Source organism: Babjeviella inositovora (genome assembly GCF_001661335.1).
Source record: "Babjeviella inositovora NRRL Y-12698 unplaced genomic scaffold BABINscaffold_1, whole genome shotgun sequence".
Classification (NCBI taxonomy): Eukaryota; Fungi; Ascomycota; class Pichiomycetes; order Serinales; genus Babjeviella; species Babjeviella inositovora.
This window is the reverse complement of record NW_017566838.1, coordinates 278689-293590: the sequence shown is the minus strand read 5'-3', so window position 1 is coordinate 293590 and position 14902 is coordinate 278689. Positions and strand designations below refer to the sequence as shown.

At 46.6% G+C, this 14902-nt stretch overlaps 8 protein-coding genes and 1 non-coding gene across 9 annotated transcripts; 5 read left to right on the top strand and 4 right to left on the bottom strand.

Moving 5' to 3' along the window:
- The first annotated feature begins 1583 nt into the window (after nucleotides 1–1583).
- BABINDRAFT_t55 lies at nucleotides 1584–1666 on the top strand. The gene has a single exon. It is a non-coding gene; the product is annotated as a tRNA-Lys (tRNA).
- An 82-nt stretch (nucleotides 1667–1748) lies between these two features.
- On the bottom strand, nucleotides 1749–3509 carry BABINDRAFT_158911 (ERMES complex subunit). The gene is made up of 2 exons (XM_019127350.1): nucleotides 3017–3509; nucleotides 1749–2893 (listed from the first exon to the last, which is right to left on the bottom strand). The coding sequence occupies exons 1-2, from the start codon at nucleotides 3502–3504 to the stop codon at nucleotides 2161–2163; spliced, it is 1221 nt and encodes a 406-aa protein (XP_018987614.1). The 5' UTR covers nucleotides 3505–3509; the 3' UTR covers nucleotides 1749–2160.
- A 739-nt stretch (nucleotides 3510–4248) lies between these two features.
- Nucleotides 4249–5382, top strand: BABINDRAFT_158910 (uncharacterized protein). The gene has a single exon (XM_019127349.1). The coding sequence runs from the start codon at nucleotides 4346–4348 to the stop codon at nucleotides 5258–5260; it is 915 nt and encodes a 304-aa protein (XP_018987613.1). The 5' UTR covers nucleotides 4249–4345; the 3' UTR covers nucleotides 5261–5382.
- A 912-nt stretch (nucleotides 5383–6294) lies between these two features.
- CAC2 (Cac2p) lies at nucleotides 6295–8454 on the top strand. Its single transcript, XM_019127348.1, has one exon. It carries the CDS (start codon nucleotides 6331–6333, stop codon nucleotides 8230–8232), a length of 1902 nt encoding a protein of 633 aa, XP_018987612.1. The 5' UTR covers nucleotides 6295–6330; the 3' UTR covers nucleotides 8233–8454.
- Nucleotides 8455–9060: 606 nt separating this feature from the next.
- On the bottom strand, nucleotides 9061–9666 carry BABINDRAFT_169674 (uncharacterized protein; the record flags this gene model as incomplete). The annotated part of the gene is made up of 1 exon (XM_019130681.1): nucleotides 9061–9666. One exon carries the CDS (start codon nucleotides 9664–9666, stop codon nucleotides 9061–9063), a length of 606 nt encoding a protein of 201 aa, XP_018987611.1.
- Nucleotides 9667–9882: 216 nt separating this feature from the next.
- On the bottom strand, nucleotides 9883–10695 carry MED4 (Med4p; the record flags this gene model as incomplete). The annotated part of the gene is made up of 1 exon (XM_019130220.1): nucleotides 9883–10695. One exon carries the CDS (start codon nucleotides 10693–10695, stop codon nucleotides 9883–9885), a length of 813 nt encoding a protein of 270 aa, XP_018987610.1.
- Nucleotides 10696–11139: 444 nt separating this feature from the next.
- BABINDRAFT_5274 (uncharacterized protein) lies at nucleotides 11140–12121 on the top strand (the record flags this gene model as incomplete). The annotated part of the gene is made up of 2 exons (XM_019132182.1): nucleotides 11140–11164; nucleotides 11517–12121. The coding sequence occupies 2 exons, from the start codon at nucleotides 11140–11142 to the stop codon at nucleotides 12119–12121; spliced, it is 630 nt and encodes a 209-aa protein (XP_018987609.1).
- Nucleotides 12122–12643: 522 nt separating this feature from the next.
- Nucleotides 12644–13723, top strand: BABINDRAFT_158907 (5'-(N(7)-methyl 5'-triphosphoguanosine)-(mRNA) diphosphatase). The gene has a single exon (XM_019127347.1). It carries the CDS (start codon nucleotides 12667–12669, stop codon nucleotides 13669–13671), a length of 1005 nt encoding a protein of 334 aa, XP_018987608.1. The 5' UTR covers nucleotides 12644–12666; the 3' UTR covers nucleotides 13672–13723.
- A 57-nt stretch (nucleotides 13724–13780) lies between these two features.
- Nucleotides 13781–14701, bottom strand: BABINDRAFT_10742 (uncharacterized protein; the record flags this gene model as incomplete). The annotated part of the gene is made up of 1 exon (XM_019126790.1): nucleotides 13781–14701. The coding sequence occupies one exon, from the start codon at nucleotides 14699–14701 to the stop codon at nucleotides 13802–13804; it is 900 nt and encodes a 299-aa protein (XP_018987607.1). The 3' UTR covers nucleotides 13781–13801.
- Between the last annotated feature and the right edge of the window lie 201 nt (nucleotides 14702–14902).

Genomic DNA, 14902 nt, shown 5'->3' with positions numbered 1-14902 from the left:
AGACAATAAGCTTTGTTTAGGATAATATAGTAATTTTAAATGGTGTTTCTAACGCTTATCCTGAGCGGCATGATATCAAGGAAATTGCTTGAACACTTAGCTAATTATTTACATAGTAGCTTGTTAACGTAGACAGGTCTGTCCTGCTGTAAGACTGTCCTTTATTTTAAACCCATTGGTGGACTAGTATAATCTTAGATGGCATAACTGATCTTGTAATATTGGTTAACGTGTCAGAACCGTGCCCAACTCACACCAGGGGATTATCAACACTAACAAGGTCATTATAGGCTGTACATAGAATAGATCTATTGGAGTTAGAGAGTTATTTAGAATAATATATGGGCATAATGTGGGGGTACCGGAATTTTTTTGATGGTGGTTATCAAGAATTATTCTCGAGCACGATTGAAGCACAAATGTTGCCCCTAACTAACTGAAACACAAATGTGGAATCTGAGACTATACACGGTAGTATTTTTTTTTTTTTTTTTTTTTTTTTTTCATTTTTAGGATGTGATCTTTGTTTAAGGTTATATTTAACCTGAGTTTTATTCTACATCAGTCTGGGTCATAAGTGACTCAGAGATTCATTCAGGTAGAGAATGGAACTCTAAGGCTAACAAAGGTCAGAAGGTGGACAATATTCCCAACTTTTGTCAATATCTGTCAGAGATACACCTAAAGCCAACGGAACTACTGACTCAACACCTTGTGTAAGTACCGGACTATCACAAGGAGACTGCGATAAGGGCTTGGTCTACTAATTCGCCGCGCACTTACCCAAGGTATTGCATATCAGAGAGATTGCCTGACTACGAAACTAATCCTTTTTTATATTAGATTTATACTTTATATAGTTTTTATTTTATCTAAATATGACCTTTATTTTGGAAGCCCATGTTGATTCTAGTAATTTGCTGGATAATGTTGGTGTCTATGGTGATAAGTAACCAATGATGACTGATTATGATAGTTTACATGTCCTTAGGTAAAATAATAAAGTCGTTAATATGGAAATATGGTATGTACCTCAGTTCTGATAATAAAAATAAAGGCATTGTATGCCTTTTTATAGATAATTGACTCTTCCAGTAAAATTGTTTTTGCTTATCGTGAAATCACTTCTGAGTCAGACTAGCATTTCTTCACACAAACATCTAAACAACCTCGTGACATGAAATATGAGTGAAGACAGGTTTCAACAGTTACCAGTATATGATGAAAAATGTTATAGAATACTGACTAAAATAAGTTAGGAGATTTTGTCAGGTAGGAGTAGATAAGGATGGAAATTTATTGTCAGGGTTCCAGCGCCTGTTGGTATTCCAGTCGGGGGGTTGTAATCAGTCATTGATTCACAAGTTACTTATCGTGATCTTCCACAAAAATAAAGATAATATTAAAACCAAGATCATTCTTAGATCTGGAAAACTACTTCCTTATATAGCTTTCTTCGGTGCCTCATTTGCTTTATGCGACAGGATTAGTTTCAGATACTCATTATCAAACAATCCTAGTAGCCTCAACTGGAACCTCATAAGGTTCCTGAAACAACTCTCTAACTCTGACATTTATAGTCAGCCTGGCTAGCTCAATCGGTAGAGCGTGTGACTCTTAGCAGTACGCGATCACAAGGTTGCGGGTTCGACCCCCGCGTCGGGTTTTCATTTTTTTACTTGAAGTATGTTCAGTGATTCACTTGACTGTTATAATTCTTTTCATCCAAACAGATGTTTTATTAAGGGCTTTTCGGTAGTATCTGCTTGCATTTAATATTAAAAATTCCCAACCTTTGACGAGACAAATATCATTGGCGCCCAAGCACGAAGTTATGGCAAAGTAAATCCTCACACCAGAGCAGGACCGTTCACATCTCAAGATTAGATTAATAGGTATATAAGTCAATCTTCTTGCTGTAAGTCACCTAGATTTATTATCGTCCCCACAAATCATCTATACGTGCCTTTCTACACACTTCTCGGACTAAAATAAACCAATACCAATTTTCGTTGAAACCCACGTAGGTAACTTTCATATTTCAGAGCCCAAGCAAGATGGTGGGGTTATGCTCATAACAAATTCAAAAGAAGTGTCTCTTTTGAGTCTGTAGAAAACAGCGCCTTTCCCCGTCCGTCGCAAACACTTTGTTTATTTTATCTATTCCTCTTCATTCATGTCAATGCACATCCAGCTCGGCCAGCCCAACTCTTCACGCAAAATGTCGCGGAGTTTCTCCACGAGAAACTTCTCCACCTTGCCAACATTTCGCAACACCGTCTTATTGTTCTCCCCAATCTCATTTTCGATCTTGATCTTCTTCAAAATGTCCAAGCGCTCGTTGGATGGCGTAAACGTCGAACCCTGGAAGAAAGCACCACTCTGGGGTCCGTGGTGCTGTGAGTAGCCGTGGGCCCCGGGGGTGTTCGGGGTTCCCGGGGTACCGGTATGAAAGTCGCGCTGGAAGAAGGGAAACTCTGCAGACGGGCCCATGTTCGTTTCTGAGTGCTTGCGCGAGGGCAGCGCGCTGTTCGTGGCGGAATTTGGCACGCCCGTGGGTGCAGGCGTGTCCGCGACATCACAGAGCACCGTGAAGTATGCGCGCTTGGCTCTGGTGAGATACGCAACACACGCAATGCAGTGGATGGTGATCTCGGTGATTGTGAGCTTGATAGGGAGCGAGATGAAGTTAGGCGACGGGTAGTTGAGGAGCAATTCCACATTGATCTGGAAGACAAGGTTTCCGTCATAGTTGAGCTCGCTAATAATCTGAATGTCATTATCATGTTTGTTGCGCTTGGGACTAGACAGGGGTTTAAAGGAGTTGGGGGCCTGGGACCTGGAAGATATCAGAGGGATTGGTCCGTTGTGACTTTCGTCGCTGGAGGACGAGCTGGAAGAGAGAGTCTCATCGACATCGCGGTCACAAGTGCTCCGCACAGATCGAGCATCGCGTGCAGATCCCTGTTCCTTGTCCAGGTCCTCACGGGGCCTCTCATTCAAATTTCCACTTGACTCATTCCGATAGACATTCCCGAGCCCGACGGTGTTATTCCGCACGAGAAGGAGTGACGGAACGGCATAGTTCGCAGAAGCACCATGAATCGGAGACATGCTTCCAGCGAGTCGGTTCATAGACGTGGCGGTAAATCCGCCCCACGAGTCCTCGCCCTCCTCTAGCGACATTTGCAGCAATAACGGCGACAAGTTTGCCCCCGCGTGGCCCTGAGGCGTGGGGCTATCAGTCTCCTCTTCAACGTCTTTTCCAGCTTCCTCCTGTTCAGCATTTTCTTCTGCAATATCATCGTAGAACTCCAGAAATGGGTCGCTGATGTGACGGATGATCAATTCAGGAGCGTTAGAACCGAGCTGGAATTCTTGCACGGACAAATTGTGGATGAACGGCGGGAGCTCCAAGCTCTGAAACTGGTCGTCTATCAAACGCTTGAGCTGGTCATTGAGGTTCGAGTGGATTATCCCCTCCCAATCTATATTAAAAGACATGTTTGTGTAGAAGAAGAGAAACAACGATGACTTGGGTCCGGCATGCCGTGATGTTATAGATATTAGCTAAATGCACATAGAATCACGTGATGGTGGAGAATACCAATCCGGGAAATATGTAGCAATTTGAGATTATTAATTCTTTTGGTTTTGGTGTATTATTAAATTTTAAACAAAAAGTTACAATAAGAAATATACCTGGCGGGTTTTACAGCTGTGTTTCAATGCCGGTACTCAACGGTTATGAACAACTTGCTAAGTATACCCGAAGATCAGCTTTGATCAAGTATAATACCATTGGCCGGATCCTGGTTATGGTTGATTTCAGCTGTTGGAACACCACGTACAGAAGAAGTTAATGTCAAATTTCGTCTGAGCTACGCACCATGACAAAGGGGTACCGGAAGCTCAAAAAGTAATAAGTGGTATTTAAATGTGGCTGATTATGCCGAAGGGTAACAAAGAATTCTAAGCGGTTCCCAGGTTGTCTAGCGAGTATAATTAATTAGCGTCGTAAAGCGTGTCTAGATGAGAGAGAGTGTGTGATAAGAGGGAAACGTAAGCCAACAAGCTCGTTAAAACAAACAAGCTTCAAGAATTCAGGTAATTGGTGATCTATTATCTTTTACAATTTTCACTACCCAGAAGCAAAAGGTTTCTGGATAGCGAACTTCGAACTTCATTTCCCACCTTTGGGTGCCGGACACATGTGACTCCACTTCTGGCCTAAAAATTTAAGCTCCACATCACTCGCCAGCGACCTTCTAACCACAAACCCTCACGAGACATATCACAGCCAGACATACACTACACATCCATGATTTCCAATCTTGTGACCAAGATGAGAGAAAACAGACAGAGAAGCGGTGCGCTGTACGACACTGGCGGCAACGTGGTGACGTACAAAGACGGCTCTACGCGCATGGTGGATCCCGCGGTGGCAAAGTTGAAGGCCGCGAGAAAGGCCGCGGAGGAGGCAAAACAGAATCTGCTCAAAGAAATACGAAAATCCAAGCTAGATAGCAAGCCGCGGCTGGCGCCCGCGAAGAAGGCACCGGTGTCCAAAACACGCGACACGTCGAGCCAAGCCCGTCGCGCGAAACTGGTGCCGTTGCCGATGGCCAAACCGAAAGTCCCGGAGAAGAAGTTGAACTTTGCGGAGTTGATGAAACAGGCCAAGAAGATTGATGGAACAAAGCTAGCGTTTAGTCCGGTGATTAAGCCTAAGACGCTCACCCCGCCCCCCGCCAGGCGAGTCACCTCCAGAACGAACGGACGGACTAATATACGGGCTTCAGAAACGGCTCTGAGGTATAGGCAAAACTCACGATCACAAACACTGGTTCCCAGACTTCAAAAGCCGGTCCAGAGACCGATGGCCCCTCCACAGCCGTTGCTCCCAGCATATGCCGGGGTCAACTCAATCCGCAAGCCTACCCCCAAAGAGAGCAGGAGAGAAGAGTCGGATGAGTACGACTCGGAAGACGACTTCATCGTACTGGACGAGGATGAAGGATACGCGCACCTGCGAGATACAGGCTACGATAGGGATGAGATCTGGCAGATCTTCAATAAGGGAAAGAAAAGAGAGTACTATGACGATGATAGTGGCGATGATATGGAGGCGACAGGTGCTGAGGTGTTGATGGAGGAGTCTAGATCGACCAGACAGGCCCAGGAGGAGGATAGACGGGAGCAGGATCGGGAGAGGCGGTTGCAAGATGAAAAGGCGCGGAGAAAGAGAATGGCAAAATAAAGATATATTCGCGGTATTTATTAGCATTCTGTTCTGCTTACTCTGACTTTCATTCTGATTGTATGGATTAGCACCCGTTTTTTTCGGTATTATGATCTGTAACGTTCTTAGATCCGGACTGGGAGTCAAAGATATGACTGGATTTGAATTATTTATAATATGGATTAGGAGCCAGTGATTTGTACATAACTGTTATAAATAGACATCCATATATATATTGTATATTGTAAAAACTGGCGTCAATTAGTAGGAAGGGGGGCCTGGTCGAACCACTTGAAGAATGCAGCTATGAAGCTCAGTTCGAGAGAATCGTATTAGTATTCAGTGGCTTCTCTCTGTGTGTGTAGATGGTCAGTATTTGACAATTATACAAATGTGAATGGTTTGGACTCATAATACATATATCCTTGATGAACTTAATATAGGGTGTTTACACCTTAGTCATTAATAGATAATATGGTACCAGATATTCATAGAACTAAATATAGCCCTTTGAAATGACATGCTGTTGTAAACATTGGTTTTTCCGAGTAGTCACGGCTGTATCAGGCACCTTGAGTAAACAGTCATGTGTCGATGATGGCTTCCATTAAGAATACCAATTTAATTGTAGCGCCAAAAGTCTGTAACCAGTAGTCAGATTAACTTAGACCGTATTATCCTCCAATTTGAAACTTTAATTATTGTTGGCCGAAAAAAATTCTGTATTACCAACTCTTTCAACACAGCCGACAGCGAGAACCAGGTGACTTTCAAAGGCGTCGCAATGCCAACATCTAACGCAGACGTGGAGATTATGGTTCTTACTTGTGATATCGTCAAATTTATTTCCTTTATTTCCTTAAACTCGGTTATTTTAACCAAACTATAGTCTCAAGGGGACAGACAGTCTTATCTGCTAGGGTTGTCGCGCTATCGCGCTTGTTGTCACGCGTCGGCCGCGCGTTTTTCGGTTTTCGCGCGCGTAATGTCTCACCGAACCCAAAAATTGTCTGCACACATCCGCACTTCTTCTACACTTCCGCCTTCTCTACAGCTTCTCTACCCTCTCAACCAACACATATACATCCATGAACGCTTCAACCATCACAGTACATTGGCACGACGAAAACCAGCCGGTGTACAGTCTCAACTTCCAGCCGAACGCACGGGGCGAGCGTGCGGAGCGCTTGGTCACGGGCGGCGGTGACAACAACGTGCGCATGTGGCGGCCCGTGTACAGTGCCGCTGGCAACAAGATTGTGTCGGTGGAATACCTCTGCACTCTCCCCAAACACACCCAAGCGGTGAATGTGGTGCGCTTTGACCCCAAGGGCGAGACGCTCGCGTCGGCGGGCGACGACGGTACGGTGCTCCTCTGGACGCGTGCGGACGCGATCGTGCGCGAGTTTGGCAGCGAGGACGACGACGCGCAGGAAAGTTGGGTTGTGCGACACGCGCTCCGGTCGCCGCAGTCGGAGATCTATGACCTTGCGTGGTCGCCCGACGGCCAGTACGTGCTCACAGGCTCCATGGACAACGTCACGCGCATCTACAACGCAGCCACGGGCCAGCAGGTGAGCCAACTTGCGGAACATAGCCACTACGTTCAGGGAGTTACCTGGGATCCACGTAACGAATACATTGCGACTCAGTCTGCTGACCGTTCGGTTCACGTGTACGCGCTTAAGCACACGAACGGCGTGTTGACGGTCGCGCCTACGACTTTTTATAAGAGCTCGCGTGCAGAGATGCCCACTGCGCGGCTTTCGCAACTTCTTCCTACACCTGCGCCCACCCCGGTTGTGCCCACATCTATGCTGCCGCCTACGCACAAGCGCAAATTGTCGGGGTCCTTTGCGCCGCGCGCAAGCTCGCAACTGCGCGCGGTCTCTCCCTTACCGGCCGTGCGCGCCATGGAGCCGATGCGCAACTCGTTGCTCTACCACAGCGAAACGCTTCAGTCTTTCTTCCGCCGCTTAGTCTTTTCGCCCGATGGCAGTTTGCTCTTGACGCCCAGTGGGATCTTCAAGACAAAAAAGGAGGCCGATTCTGATGATAAGGGGAAGGAGGAGGAAGAAACGCCAAAGTACGAGGAAACAAACACCGTGTATATCTACACCCGCGCTGGGTTGAACAAACCACCTGTGGCGCACTTGCCGGGAATGAAGAAGCCTGCGTTGGCAGTCTCCTTTTCGCCGGTAATCTATAAGCTCCGTGCCCATCCCGCAGCTACGGTGCACGTACAGGTAGATGCCGCGGATGCAAGCACCACCGCGCACGGTGCGACGCCGGACACGCGCCCTATGTTTGACCTTCCGTACCGGATGGTCTTCGCGGTCATCACGCAGGACCTGGTAATTGTGTATGATACGCAGCAGCGCCAGCCGTTGGGGCTTGTAACCAACTTGCACTACTCTACGTTTACTGATGTTAGCTGGAACTCCAAGGGGGATACGATTATGATTTCCTCCACCGACGGGTTCTGTTCTGCGGTGGTGTTTGAACCGGAAACGATGGGCGAAGTATTGTATTTGCACGGTTCAGATGCAATTCAGGCTCACAGTTCGGAACCGCAGGCCCAGCCGAAGGCCCAGTCAAAGGATAGAGGTAGAGCCAGAGAAAAGATCAATGTGGTGGATATTTTGGAGCAGGCAGGGAAGCGCCACGAGGCCGAGCTCAACCATACGATTGAGATGATTGATGTGGTTACAAACCTGTCGGTAAATTCTGAAAGCTCTAAAACACCTGAAACCTCCAAATCTGAAACCTCTGAACAGTCTGAGAACTCTGAGAACTACGAAAGTTCTTCAGCTTCTGATATGGCTTCTACAGGCTTTGACAAGTCTTCAGCTGCAATTAACGTTTCCAAATCGGCAACTTCCGAGTCAGTTGAGGTGAGTGATGTCGGAGAGGCTCAGGACCATCGAGAGAGGGTAAAGCCAGACAAGAAGAAAAAGAGAAGAATTGCGCCAACTCTCCTTCCTCAGTAAACTGATTCTGGCGTTTTTATAGATATTCCGGATATGTGAAAGCATTTACTGGAGTGTGCATGACCGGAAATCCCATGGAACTGACTGGTTTAATGGAGTGGCTCTTGGGCCTACCGCCGTCTGGGATCTGCAAGATTAGTATACTAGGTTACACCAATGTACGTATTAAGCCTGTGTATTTAGCATCTGAGAACTAGTCACATTCTCACACTTTGATTTTTCATAGCTATATGATATGTTCAAGGAACATGTAGATATATAGCGGGTTGCGATATACGTTAGTTTAGCCTTGAGCTTACAACTGTCTCCCTCGTCTCGTCTAGATACCACGGTTAAAAGGGCTAAACCTGTTCAAAAGCTTTGCTATAGATTTAACCTAATAACCTGACCTGGAAATCATCGTCAACGCGCACCTATTCGAACATAAACACACCGAACTCCAGGAAAGATGGAGATACGTCTGCAGTTATTGGTCGGCTCTACCGAGTAGCCCCAAATAATACGCCTACCGCCGAGTTGGTTCAGTCTTTTCAGCCTGTTCGTCCTCAAAGTTTTGTAACTCAATGCTGCTACCGTTAACAAATTTGTGCAATGCTCTCCGTGACTCTCTAAAAGCATGGTGCGATTCCCATCGAGTGATTAGAGGGGAGCACATGTGATATAGCAGGTGTTGAACAAATGCATAATAATGGTCAGCTATACCCTTTAAGCTTAAAGTTTTCCTGAAGGTTAATATAATCACTTGGCGGAACTAAACTATATTGACTAAACACAAAGCTGGTAGTCTCTAACTAGACGGCGAGTAAATACAAGGAATTCAGCTAAAGCCTAAGCACCGTCCAACTGAGCGGCCAATCTCTTTCTGGCCTTGTCAACCATCTCTTCTCTCTTCTTCTGCAACAATTTGGATCTCTCCTGCTTATCGTCCGACCAGCCGGTGGTGGATGGAGTTAGTTCCTCGGATTTAGCTTTTTCCAGCCCGGAACGCTTGGCCACATTAGCCCCGTCGCCGGCTACTTCGTCACCGGACCTGCTGGCAGTGGCGGCTTGAGGAGCAGTATCAGGGGGGAATGGCAAACTACCCGTCTCCATGAACTTATCCACCGTGAGGGAAACAGAACCGCCGTTATTTTCCAAGTCCCAGCGAATCTGGGCCTCGGTCAACTGAGGAGCCAAGGTCTGGACGACTTCGATCATGCTAGAGGAGACGGCACGTGCCTTGACGTTGTTCATTGGGCTGTGGATGTCGAATTCCTCATCAGAAGATTCCTCTTCAACGCCCTCTTCATTCACCGCCTTTGTTCGTTTTGCCTTTTTGGCCTTGACAGCTCCCTTCTTCACCGACTGCTGTGGCAAGTCCGGAGAGATGAACCATCTCAAGAATATAAATGCGACTACCAAGGTCAAGATGAATGTTACTGTAGAGTTGTCCATGAATGATGTGGAAGGATAGGGGTCAGGTGGGTTTAAACGCTTGGAAATGTTGGGACGATTAAGTATCAAGATGTCACGTCTGTTAGTAAGCATCAGCACCATCCGCTTTCAGAACAGTCGACGCACGACCAAAACTCTGCCTACACAGGCCCGATGCTTAGACATATGTTATAGTATTGTTCTGAGCACAACGGTGATGATCTATTTTATGATATTTTAAAAATCATCCTCATCTGGATCGAACAAATCTAAATCGTCAATCGCAGCTGCTTCCATGGTGCCAGCGTGGTCTCCATCGTACCTCCTGTCTGCACTAAAGGAGTCTCTTCTGACCGAAGCCTTGACTTCCTCCTGCGGCTTTACCTCTGCCACTTCTTCCTTGGCAGACTCGTCTTCGGTTTTGATGAGCTCCTCTATCTTGAGCGAAGCAATCGCGAGCATGCCGCGCCGCAACATATTCTCGGCTGGCCAAATATAATCGGCTGGTCCCACGGTTCCCGGCGCAAAAGTCGCAGGCGCCGTACTAAATTTGGACAACTTTCGCGCGTATTCTAACAACTCTTCTGCTGCCACGTCTGGCCTGTTGTTCTTGATGCCGAACTCATCTTCTTCAATATTGGGTAAGTTGCGCAACGTGTTTCGACACGACACAAGCTCACGCAAGATATTCTTGGCATCAGCATCAATTTCGCTGAGTTCGGTGGATAACACACGGATCTCTTGGCCCTGTTTTTGATGATGCTGCAACTTGCGGATGTCGTTGGCCAACTCCTGGTCGATGGATAGAAGGTCGACAGCAAGCGTGGGCTTCGGGTCGTAGCGTTGCACAGAAGAGACAAGCTCTGAGAGTTTCTGTTCAAATTCTGTAAGATGCTGCACAATCGGTAGCTTCTCCGTAACTTCTTGTGAATACCTCGTCTCCAGTAACGCTGGTGTTGGGACATTGGACCCAGTTCGGGCATGCCCGGGCGACGCTAGCCTCGTTGACAGAGGCCGTGAAATCGGTAATGTGTTTGAATTTCTGTACATTGAAGAGGAGGTAGAGGATTTGGTATAGATGGTAGCTACCAGGTTGATTGATTTGGCGCCAGTGTGAGTGTTTTGTACCCGCCTTCAAACGATCTACAGTTCATCCGACTTCAGTCGTGTATTTAACAATTAATCGTTTAAGGCACACTATTTCGCCTCGAACCGTTCCAGTTCCCGTAGAGGTCGTGACCTGTATAGTATAAATCTCTGCTCGTTTACGACGCGGGTCTCTTGACAAAATCCGATCTTCGCTAAATGGCGCGCATTAAAGTGTATTATTGTTTTTCCCATTTAGGATTTTTTCCACAGCCAGTCCCCTGAGCATGGGGATCGTTTCTGCAGCACTTAACTTCAAAGCTTGGTAACAGGCAATCGATAAGAAATCCGCGGCCTGTAACACTCCTATGTGAGGGGTCGTTCCTTAGCAGTCCTCGGTAAATCAAAATGGCTGAGGCTCACAACGGACAGAGTTTACTATGCACACTGATAGCTTAAACTCAGGTGTACGCAAGTCAATGAACTATTTGATACACATCTATTATTGATGAAGCTGCAACTGCGGTTCTAGGACACCTCCTGTGGTGCTGTTCCACATGACATTGTGATACCGCCTGGAAGGGACATGTTGCGTGGTTAATATTTTATGGCAGCACTGACTCTTAATTTGCATATATATATATGGATCTCTTATCCTAGTTAGTTTAATCCCTCTCGTTTCCAACCCTACAACATTTCTCACCTTTCGCGCTCCATATTCACCTCTTGCATTATCAAATTAAAGGTCAGTATCGACAGTGGAAGGCGTGAGCCATTCGCCATAGTCCTCCTCATCATTTCCATTGTGCTTGATAGTTTGCTCATTGCAACCTCCTCCAACGCAGTGGTGAAGCAAATATTCCTCGCCAGATTCAGATTCACTCCTATCTCCACAACTGTTGCCGATACCACTTTTTCCAGCATCTCAGTGCTTGGGGTGAGAGTAGACTATTTCATCTCGAAGCTCGTGGTTCCCTTGAGAAACACCTACATGACCCCTGTGGTTCAAATCCTTTCCGTTGCCTTTGCAGCGATTGGTTTCTTTCTCTTGTACATTTCCAAGCCATCCCGTCGTCCAAGCGTTTTCCTTACGTCTATTGTCTGTTGTCTCGTGGCATCCATGGTTTCGTTAATGGCTTCCTTGTATCAAATAACAAATTTGAAGACTGCAGAGTACTATATCAACCTTCTAATGGTCAGTAATATGTACTACAACGTAGAGATGCGTCGTAGCATTCCTACGTATGCCATGGCCTGGGTATCATCTACGTTTCTCTTGGCTGCGACTTTGACCATGGCCCATTTGGTTGTTAAAAAATCAGGGCTAGGGAGAAAAGCTATTCTTGCCAGTGATACCGATGACGAGCACAATGAGGAGTTGATGGCCTGATTCTCTGCTGCACAGACTTCCCATAGCAACATTTTCATACATTTCACCTTTTTTCATGTTTAATCATAGTCTTTATTCATTTTTTACGCCTAATACGTTATTCTACCATGCAAAAAGGTTTGAGTACTCATAGGGAATAACATTAAATAGTCATGGTGGCTAATAAGATATTCAGGTTAAACTAACACCATAGGTATTTCATCTCTTCACCCTCAATAAGCGCGAACACATTTAGGTTATTTCGTGACCTCAGTCAAGAAGTAGCCCCTTATAGGTCGTGTGGCCTTTTCCTTATCTCTAAAGGACATCAGGTTTTGTTTATGATATTCGTGGAGCTATTCGTCAGTTTGAATATATCAACCGAAAGTTTACTTCGTTCCATTTTATACAAAAAAAGCTGGAATTCTCTGTCATATTGCTCAGATTCTGCACCGGCCGTCTCCATGTGCATGCATCCTGCATCTCCTCTAAAAAATTCACATGCTTTAAGCTAGCACTTTCAGAAACCAAGACCCACTAGCTACGCAATATCACACCAAGGAGCAATGTCCCAAGAATCAAGTATCACATATTTGGTCTCCCGCTTTGCATTTGTCAGAGTTTTAGCGTCTGATCCCCAGATCAAGACATTGAGCCTTTTGGGGTCCATCGACGGCCAGCAAGCAATCATCTCTGTAGAAAAAACGGCTTTCCCCGTGATTCAAGCCACCGATGCTGAGCCTAGCAGCAAGAAGCAAAAGCTGGTTGATGGAAAAAGCTTCCTGACTTGTCAGTCTCCAACGTTTGACATCAACGAATTGGTTACCAGCTTGAAGGTGATCAACCACAACGACATCTACCACTGGTCTCTTGGGTTGCTTGAGCAAAACCTTGAAACCAACCCAGCGGTGAAGCTCAACCTCGTTTACCCCGCCACAACTACTCATATCAAGAAATATGACACTCAAAAATACCACTTTGTCCAGGAAACCCCAGAAGTATACACCCGGATCGTCAAGCCCTACATCGAGTCCATGCAAGGTGATAGGATTCAATGGGTGCGCAACATCTTATACTGCGGCAAGGAGAAGGAAAATGTCGTCTTCCGCGAGGATAATAGCGAATATGGTTATGTCTTGTTGCCAGATATGAAGTGGGATGGGATCAACATAGATTCTTTATACCTCGTGGCTATCGTCTTGAGAACCGACATTGCGTCCTTGAGAGACTTGAACGAGACACACATCCCCTGGTTGGAGTCGTTAAGAAAGGAACTCAGAACCAAGATCCCCCAGCACTATGAAAACAGGATTGCCTCCGACGAGTTGCGGATTTTCGTGCACTACCAGCCATCCTACTATCACTTCCACATTCACGTGGCTAATATCAAACACAGCGGCTTGGGAGACGGTATTGCCGCAGGTAAGGCCGTCTTGTTGGAAGATGTGATTGAACAATTGAAATACTTGGGTCCAGACGGGTTCGCTAACAAGACCATCGGCTACGTTATAGGCGAGAATCATGACTTGTGGCGCGCTGGGTTGAAGGAAGAGCAGGAAAAGCTGCTTTAAAAAGGCTGATATAGTTTACACGGCTGAATGGTTATCTGTAAATGTTACGTCTACTTTTTTTTTTCTTTTTTTTTTTTTTTTTTGAATAAATTAAATTGAAACATAACTAAGCCTCGGGCCAATCTTTGCTCTACTGCTTGTATTCATTCCCGTGGAGATACTCTTCCAACTCAATTTCCGGCTGGAATTCGGTAAACAAAGTCTCCGGGTCGGCAGACGTGTGGTACGTATATGCAGCTTCCTCATCACCGATAACTTTCTTCTCAAACCCACCGGCGGCAGCGGCGTCGGCCATCAACTGGGCCTGGCAGGTTCTCTCCATAAGCGTAAAAAGGTACGCAGCTTCGTCGACGGTCTGGCCGACGGTCAACAACCCGTGGTTCTGCAAGATCAAGGCTCTTCCGTTAGGACCGCAGGCAGCGGCAATCTTCTTTCCCTCGTCGCTCTCCAAAGCGACTCCACCAAAGTCGGTGAAAACCGAGTGGCAGTTGTAGAATGTACATGAATCCTGGTTGAGCATCTCCAACGGCTTACCAAAGGCTGAATAAGTCTTACCGTGGATTGAGTGCGTGTGACAGGCGGCGTTAATGTCCAGACGGTACTTGTGTAACTCAGAGTGGATCTGGAATCCAGCCTTGTTGATGGCGGCATTTCCTTCGATGAGGTTACCGTCGTAGTCCACTCTTATCATGTCGCTGGCCTTCATCAAACAGAAGTGTCTGCCCAAGGGGTTGATCCAAAAGGTGTGGGGCTCAATTGGATCTCTCACCGAAATGTGGCCGGCAGTCCCCTCGCTGTAGCCGTTGCGACCGAAGGTTCTAAAAGCAGCGGCCATATGTTCTCTGATCCATTTTCTTTCCTCGAGCTTGTCTTCGAAAACCGGAAGCTGGAACGGATGCGCCCCGCCAAGAGCGATGTTGTGGGAACCCCTTTCGGCAACCTTGTAGCCACGGGATGTTTCCGACACATCGACTTCCACCAGGGAAGGGATCTGTGGGGCTGTTAATGTAGTGGTTTGAGTTTGAGACATTGAGTAATGGTTGGCGACTAAAGGCACCTGTGACGAAAACAGGACGCCCGAAGCCTTTTATAACCACCCCCGACTGTTAGTGGCATGCACAAAGGTGAAAAAACGTTACCAGGCACATGCCGCGTGGGGGTCTGGAGTCTGACCTCGTGGGGGCGCGTGGGGGTCGCAGGCGCACAGATTGGGGGAGGGCTTCCACGTGAT

Coding starts and splice junctions, on each gene's coding strand:
- BABINDRAFT_158911 (XM_019127350.1), bottom strand. CDS start 3,504: ATGTCTTTTAATATAGATTGGGAGGGGATAATCCACTCGAACCTCAAT. Junction 2,894..3,016: donor GGGAATGTCTATCGGAATGA/GTCAAGTGGAAA, acceptor TCTCTCTTCCAG/CTCGTCCTCCAGCGACGAAA.
- BABINDRAFT_158907 (XM_019127347.1), top strand. CDS start 12,667: ATGTCCCAAGAATCAAGTATCACATATTTGGTCTCCCGCTTTGCATTT.
- CAC2 (XM_019127348.1), top strand. CDS start 6,331: ATGAACGCTTCAACCATCACAGTACATTGGCACGACGAAAACCAGCCG.
- BABINDRAFT_158910 (XM_019127349.1), top strand. CDS start 4,346: ATGAGAGAAAACAGACAGAGAAGCGGTGCGCTGTACGACACTGGCGGC.